The 8,775-nt window shown below is 40.8% G+C and overlaps 1 protein-coding gene across 2 annotated transcripts in view; it reads left to right on the top strand.

Annotated features, from left to right (window-relative positions):
* The window catches only part of Negr1 (neuronal growth regulator 1), a 718,441-nt gene that overhangs the window by 427,909 nt on the left and 281,757 nt on the right, over positions 1 to 8,775 (top strand). For both annotated transcript variants that reach the window (XM_021195962.2, XM_021195963.1), the window contains exon 3: positions 3,703 to 3,828. In XM_021195962.2, the coding sequence (XP_021051621.1) occupies positions 3,703 to 3,828 (126 nt within the window). The remainder of the gene's footprint in view (positions 1 to 3,702; positions 3,829 to 8,775) is intronic.

Consider the following 8,775-nt stretch of genomic DNA (forward strand, 5'->3'; position numbering starts at 1 on the left):
ACACACACACACACACACACACACACACACACACACACACTCCTTCTCCACTATGCTTTCTTGGTTAACGTTTAGAAGAATAAATTGTGCTTTTATTTCTGTACTCCAGATCACAAATACAGAAACAATGACATAATAAGCCAAGATTCTTCTATAGTGATTTATCTAATTGAAAAATCATTAATAGACTAAGTGAATCTTTAGGAAATTGCCTGTGGGGTTTAAATTAGGTACATAGATAGAATGGGTACATGCACTGTAAAATCTCTAGAGAATAATATTCTAAAATAAGTAAGAACCAAAAATCAAAAATGAATAAAATTCTAACAGAGAAGAACACACATACAGAATGCTAAATTGTCTTATTGTTAACTTCCCCCTTCTTGTGGCACCAGAAAAACACTTACAATGCTGAGTTCACTATGAGCCACACAAACAGGCCAAGTGCCTGAGACTCCTCCCATCTATGGCCTCTATCACTGAGACACACACGCTCCTGGAGGAGTTGGGTCCTAAGCCTGTGCCTTGGAGGTGCTTGTTTCCACCCTCTTTGAGCTGTCGGTGGGGCCCTGACTGCCTTCCTCTCTCCCAACCTTAGCTGGTGTACCTGTGAAGATCTGGACCCTTCTCAGTACACATCTTATTTTTCTCTCAGAGCTGACCATGATAACTTGCATCCATTTGACCCACTCTCTGCATGTCCCTGTCTGTGGACAGGGTTGGACATTCACTTGCCTCACAGGCTGCGCATGAGCTGGTTAGGCAACTTGATTTCTAAAAACCAGCATCAAGCAGGGGAGGGAAGGGTCTGGGAAGCATCCCTTAGTGAATTCCCTGTCCCCCTGCTGACTGCTCTCTCCTTGAAATGTCTTCAGGGAGAGGATCATCTTTTTAACCACCTGTATTCTCTGTAGGTCTAGAATGATTCTTTCCACAGTACTTGGTAGAAACTGGAGGCCTCGAAAGTTGATCATGCAGTGATCTTGAATATTTAGCAAGGCTCACATGTTTTCACCTCTACAAGCCACAGTGCAGAAGGATGTCACCTGTGTTTCTGATGCATCCTGGGGAAAAGCTCAGCCAGAGAACCTTTTTGTATTAGTACCACTTCCAGATGTTTCTTGTCTGTAACACATATTGGGAGCTGATCGCTATCTCTGAAGTTCACAGTGCCCCCCACCACCACCACCACTGAAATCTAGCTGTGAAATGTCCAGTCAAATGGCTAGGACACTAGGTTGCTTCCCATTTGCTCAAACACTAAAGCTTAGTTAGTATGGACTCCATGTGCTGCTCAATACCTGAGAAGCAGATGGACATAGGCTCAGATGAGTTGACAAAGGGGCCACTGTAAAGGACAAGAGTGTATGATTTTTACATGGTGGCAGTATTTTTATTACATATGCATACCTATGACCAACGTTGAGACATTTAATACATTTGACTTTGTAAAAGAAATTATCCATAGTTGACTGAAACTCCGTATAATACTATCTAATATCTTCCATATCAGACATTGGCATTTGATGCCTACATGTAAGTATGTATACTATATACAAGTATCTCACAATTTAGCAGACTTATGCCTAAATCTAATCACTCTACATATTTAATACTGCTTATATGTGTTTTATATATGTGTGCTTGTTTGTGCATGTGCATGTTTGTTTGTATTCTTTTGTACATCTCTGCCTCCTTGTCTCTTTTGTCTCTGTTTCTCGGTCTCTCGGTCTCTGTCTCTCTGCCTCTGTCTCTGTCTCTGTCTCTGTCTCTCTCTCTCTCTGTGTGTGTGTGTGTGTGTGTGTGTGTGTGAGAGAGAGAGAGAGAGAGAGAGAGAGAGAGAGAGAGAGAGAGAGAGAGAGAGAGAGACAGTGGTTGATGTGCACTTCTCCCTCCATCTCCATCTTATATGTGACTCAGAGCCTCTCAGAGTATCTGTGGTTCACAATTCAGCTGCATTGCTGCATTGCTGCATTGCTGCATTGGCCAGTAAACCCTGGAAAGCTCCTTCTTTCCTCCTCAGCACTGCTGTTAGAGATGTGCATCCTCACTGTGCCTGACATTCCAAATGGGTGTGGAGGCTCAAACGCAAGTCGTCCTGCTTGTACAGCAAGCTCTTTAGAGGTTGAGATAGCTTCTTCAAGACCCCCCCCCCACATGATATTTTTTAAGGGCTATAATTTTATTATTTAGTAATTCTCTTGTACACCAGATAGTTACAAAAAGTCTCTATCCTTCTTCTAGAATGTTAAGTTCCATTTCAGTTAAACTAAAAAGAATACTCTGTTTAGGACTATTGTTGTTGTTTGCCTGAGAAGAGCTAAGTAAAGAACTTGATGGTAATGTATTTAAAATGCTAATTAAATGGTATCATTTATATGCATTCACATGGTATGTACTCAGCAAACATTCTCTTACTCAGTCATGTGAACCAATGCCTTATGTTTACAATGAATCAGCTTGATTTTCTTGTGTTAGAGCTTTGGTTCTATGAATAATATTCAAAGGTAATGGAAAAGAATATGGGCAACTATTTATAAAATTGTAGTGTTTAGCTATTGGACTTTAAAGTAATGAAAAACACAAACCAAATGGAATAATTCAAACGACCCTTCAGAAAAGGTCAGTTTTTTTCATCTGTCAAAGTGACTAATTCCCTATTACTTAGATTTGGCTGGCATCATCAAAATACTGCAGGATTTAAAAGCCTAGCATCAACTGCCACATGTGTACATCATTAAAGTGATGACACCATCGTAAGATTGAAAATATCATTGTCTAAGTTGTGAAGTCATTGGCAGAGTGATGACATCATTTTCAAAGTGATGATATCATTGCCAGAGTGATGACATCACTTCCAGAATGATGATGTTTGAGAACACTTCTGAAGTTGGACCCCAGTGTCACACATGTGTTTTGCACCAGCCAGTTAGAACAGGAACACTGATGCTAGGTTCCTTTCTGACCTCTCAGCCTGTGCTGGTTCATTTATTCCAATTGTGTCCATAGAGTTCCCATCCAGTTTCTGCCTCTCTATCTCAGTAAAGTCTCTGAGGCATCACTGTCTTCCCAAGTCTAATGCATCAGGACGCTCCCAGTATGTTTCTCCATCACCCTTATAAATCCAACATGTGCATCTTGCATGGCAGGCAGGTGAACAGTGGTGTGAGCTGCTTTGGGGAGCTCTTCCTATCACCAGCACAGTCTTTACTAAACCACCTCTGCTCCCCAGAACCTGGACTCCAAGCATGCCCAGTCCCATTGTTCTCAGTATGAAATGGAAGCAGCATGCACCTCTGTGACATTCAATCAACCCTCCTTTTCATCCCCACACTGTTCCATGAAGTGCAGAAGTCAGCAGGCAGGCACAATGGGTCTGCTATTAGCCATCTTCAAAGCAGAGCCAACATCATGGCAATGGTGCTACTTATTCCCAGCACAAATATAGTTGGTACTGAAACTTTATTATTAAATAGTACACTCACATTGAAGCACTTACTATCGCTATAAACCTAACCAAAGGACCAAAAGCTTATCAGAGGTCTGAGTTTCTACAGAGCTCTCCAGGAGACAAGATCGTAGAACTGAAGAATGACTATCAGCAAACCTCTCTGTTAGCATGTCATGGAGTTGCAATACTCAAGGATGTTTCAACCAATCTTATAGATACTGAGTCTTACCACAGTGTTTTTGTCTTTTCAGTCCCCCCGAAAATATACGACATCTCAAATGACATGACCATCAATGAAGGAACCAATGTCACCCTTACTTGTTTGGCCACTGGGAAGCCAGAGCCTGCCATTTCCTGGAGGCATATCTCCCCATCAGGTGAGTGTTTACCCTGCATCATTGCTGGGTAGGAAAGTGAGTGAACCCCTTCAATTTTCTCCTCTTTCATGAGGATATGCCTAAAGACAGCATGGCTCAAGAAAACTGAAGGAACGTACAGCCCAAGACATCAGTAAGAAGGTCTCTTGATTCCTATGCAAGATTATTTTCGTTTTAATGTTTTGGGCAATCACAAATCAATAGAAAAAGCTCAGGTGAAATTATTAATAAAGGGAATAAACTGTTCATTTAAATGTGTGAGGGACTTATTCAACCACATTCACATGTTGAGAGCCAGCATGTACTGCTGAGGTAATCAGGAGAGAATGGAATTTTAGAAATTGTATATTGCTAGGTGTGATTTAAAGCTGCTGTGCAGAATCAAAGACTTGGGTGTTAGAATTAAATTTCCCTGACAGGTATCTGATCACATAACTGCTGACCTGAGATCTGTGGTATGTTCCTAGGTACTCATGGCTTCTACTGTGTTGTACACATCTTCCAGAAGACTTGAAGTCCATTTTAGCAAATTAGTTACAATAATCATTCAAACAGGCCAGTGTCTGCATTCATAATGTCAAAGCTTATGTTCAGTTTATGATTCTGGACTGACAGGAGGAACTCTGGGCATGCAGACCCCTGGCCTGACCTTAGATTTCATGAAAGACCCTGTGTCAAGGGAGTGAGTAAGACAGTGCTTGAGTAGGACTCAAAGTCCACTTTTGGGGTTAGTGTGCACTGTGGTGTATGCACCTGCATAGGCTCCTGTGATCTGGACTCAGGGTGCACATTGGTGCACAGACACTTGCACTCTGGGCTTAGTGTGCACAGTGATGCATGCACCTGCACAGGCACCTGTGCATACAGCCTCACCCCCAAAATACATTAAAATAAAGAAATACAAGTTCTCACTCTGTACCTTTAAGCATTTCTTAAAAGTGAAGGCATTATTTCATTGTATAGGATCCTACCACTTTTTCAGATTAATACAATTTTATTTAACTTGTTTTTCATTTACTTTTGGGAGAAAAGCTTCAACAAAGCTGGGTCAAACAATGGAACTGCTGTTAATAAAATCGGAAAGGAACATTCTACGTAGGTGTAGAAAGAGCACACTTGTAGCATTTTCTTCATCTGCTAATGCTTTATTTAATATCGCTCATCCTTAAGTGTCTTCCAGTTGCCTCATTTGTGCAGTGGGTCTAATGAGACTCACCCACACTGAAGGCTAAGTATTGCTATTAATGGGAGAGAGAAAAATCAATATGCCAGCATTACACACTTATGCAGTTTGCATTATGCTCCTGTAACAGTTCTGAAGTTTAGTGTATTGTTGACTGCCAACACCTCACTCTCTAGAGCCTGGACAAAAGTCACAGAACTGATATGTGAATGTCAAACTCACGGCAGGCTCTCCTCAGACCAGAAGTGACACAGACCAGGCCTTGGATGTACAGTGCTACACTGAAATACTTATTTTTGGGTCCATCCAGACCTTGAGTGACTCTCTGCTAACTTCAAGAGTTTCCTGCTTTCCAAAATTGAGTAACTGTGATCTGTAGTCATATTGTTATATTGGCAGAGTCATGTGTGTTTATCAGGTATGTGATAGCTCAAATCATAAACACTCTCAAGCAGTTAGAGCTAGCTAACTAGCAAATCACTGCTACTGTTTTGATCACGGGAACCCCAGCATCCATTCTCTCTGCATTTTCTAAGAGCAAGAGGGAACAATGCCAGTATGCTGTGCACTGTGCAGTAGATGTCTTGTATTCACTCCTTCAATCTCAGGATAGCCAGAACTCTTTTTCTAGCTAAGCATCCTAGTGGTGATAGAACTGAATGAGATAATAGACGCAAGTATGCCTTGAGAATTATAAGGTGGTATTCAAATGTACGAATGATTCTTAATCATCTCTCCAAGGATTAAATCTGATGGCACTATGGCTTTTGTAATAATGAAGCACATATCTACATATAATTTTAGATTAATATTTCGGACTTAACACTCCCATTTCACTGGGCTTGCTTGCCTGCACATTTGCCTTTTTTTTATATGCTGAGATATATTTTAGTTTAATTAAATAACAAGAATGCCAGTTACTGAAGTTATTAGAATAAAGATAACAGATAGCGTCACAAGCTGAAGGAAGACAGATTGAGTTTATAAATTAAACTGCTGCACAGATTCATTTTTCCGATCCTGCTGTAACAAGAAAATGAGTAAAATTAGCATAAACATTAATAATTATCTATGAATATCTGGACTCTGAGAATATTTTCATAAATTTCAAATTATAATGTGTTAAGGCTCTATATTCAAACGCTGCCTCATAAACCATGTCTGATAATTCTATTAACTTACATATTTATACTTGAAAGCAAAATTGTGAATTTCACTTACCAGTTTCCTTTTTTACCTGAGAAACATCAGTGTCCTGTGTTATCTGATGCTCCCATTTGCTATAGAGTAGGAGAATATACATCTGAAAATAGTTGTCAGTACCTGAAGAGGTTTAGTGCTCTCAGTAGAAGCCGTGCCTAGGTTCTGTTAACATGGATTTGCTTTGTTTTCTTGATCAGTTTTTGTGCCTCATCTATGATCCCTTGAGTAGCTCCAAGCAAGTCAAAGAATGGTAGACTACCCTAGATCTTCCTTAATTTACAGACACGTAAATCCCTGACATGGTCATACCCCAAGCATCACTGGAAGGACAGGAGGTTCTTACTTCACGCTACCCCCATTTGCTGTGTGCTTCACTGAGATTGCAGATCAATGAGTTCCTTAACTCTCTTAAACCATAGTTTCTTCCCCTGAAAGCTGCTTGCCTATGTCCTAGTTTGCTTGCTTTTACTGTGATAAGCGCCATGATCAAAAGCTACTTGGAGAGGAAGGGGTTTGTTTGGGTCACAATTCAAGCTGAGGGAAATCAGGTCATAAACTCAATTCAGGAGCTTGGAGGCAGGAACTGAAGCAGAGAACATGGAAGAGCACTGCTTACTGAATTGCTCCCCATCTTAGCCTATTCTCTTATATACCCCAGGAGCACCTGCTCAGGGGTATACCACTCACAGTGGGCTGGGCCTTTCCATTAGCAGTCACCATTAATGACAATGCCCCATACACATCCCTACAGACCAATCTGAGGGGGCAATTGTCCTCAACTGGCATTTCTTTTTAATACACGAAATAGCTTGTGACAAGTTGACAATATGCCAATTTACATCATGTTCTACCTGTCATAGGAAGATCACACCATACATGCAGGTACAATTAATGAGGCCGGCTCATAGCTCAGCAGTATAGTGGCCCTGGACCTGTCCCATGAGAATTTACACCACATATGTTAAGCTTAGAAAGATCCACACTCATGCATTATTTCCATGAGCCTGTATCATTTCTGCAGCATAGCATACTCAAACCTCCCATACTGAACTCTCATGAAGCCAAGGCATGTGCATTTTTCATAAGATAATCTGAGAATATGTCTTGGTTTTCTTATATCTAGATATTTTGCTGTGTGTTTATAAGTAATTTACAAAATCTCAAGGGTCTTTACTTCAAGCCTTATGTGGTAGTGCATGCCTATATTTCCAGCAATTGGCAGGCTGAAGCAGGAGGCTGTCCATGAGATCAAAGCTAGTCTGGTCTACATAGTGAGTTTCAAGGCTATTCAGCACCAAGAAATTTAATACTGGACCTTGCATCTATAGCTGAACCTAGGCTGTATTTTGCCACTGGTACAGCACTGTATTCTGGAACAATGCTTTCCTCAAACACAGAAGGAGTCAGGACCGCACACTGCTTTCAGCTCCAGGTTGATGTTAGTACCCTCCAATTTAGAGGCAGATTCTTTGGGCTTTGTTTGAGCTCTGACAGTTTCAACAATGTTCCCTTTTTAAACAATCAGAATGTTTGTACTTCAGAGTTATATTATATACTGTTTTCTCCTGGCTATGGGATAGCTTCGGCCACTAGAAATTTATAAGATGGTGCCATATTTCAAGGGTCCCTTTCAGAGGCACATGACATTCATCTCTCCCTCATTGGAGACTTTAATTTTAATTTCCTAATCAGACTGCGAATTGGTTTCTACACTCTATGGTTTCTTAATTCCTTCCCTCACCCTATATTTCCAATAAGCAGTAAGGAGAGAGTTTAACAGGACAGGCCATTGTCCTCTTTTGTCAGTCTTCCTTGATGACATCACTGTGAATCCTTTGTCATTAATACTCTCCTGTCCTGGTAGAACTGATGCCCTGTTTGTAGCCCCAGTAACCCTCATTCCTATACCTGTTAGTCCCTAAAGTATGCTGTAAGCATGAAACTTATGTTGCCCAATTTCTTAAAGTATTTTTGTCGGTGGATGAGCAACTTTTTGAAAAATGTTCATGTTTGTGTATAATTCATTACTGTTTAATCATTTAGATGTTCAAATTGTTTTTAATTTAGCCATTAAGAGGTGTGTCTGTCAGTCTATGACCTTATAAGACATGGTCCCCTAATACTGAGTACATCTGTGTGACATGCCGTCACAAAGAGCTGGGCTGTTGTCACATATGTCCTGGCCAAACTCTGGATTCCACCACTTAACTCCAACTGACAGGATACACATGAGGCACCATTGATCTGCTACGGTAAAGTAATCAGAGGACAAGCTGTCCAGGTGACCTTTTCTGAAGTTCTAGTACAACACTGGATTGTAAATTACTTTAAGACAATAGGTGAAAAGAGCACTGGGTAAAGAAAGGACTTAAGTGAGTTGGAAGACAAGGAGATTTAGAGAGAAAGAGGAGGGGGAGGCAACCCAAACCAACGCTGAATTTTTCCTTCAGTAAAAATTTAACTAACTAGCTGTCTCCTGTGAGGCTACGCCAGTGCCTGGCAAACACAGAAGTAGATGCTCACAGTCAGCTATCAGATGGAACACAGGGCCCCCAATAGAG

Source organism: Mus pahari, chromosome 4, assembly GCF_900095145.1.
Source record: "Mus pahari chromosome 4, PAHARI_EIJ_v1.1, whole genome shotgun sequence".
Taxonomy (NCBI): Eukaryota; Metazoa; Chordata; class Mammalia; order Rodentia; family Muridae; genus Mus; species Mus pahari.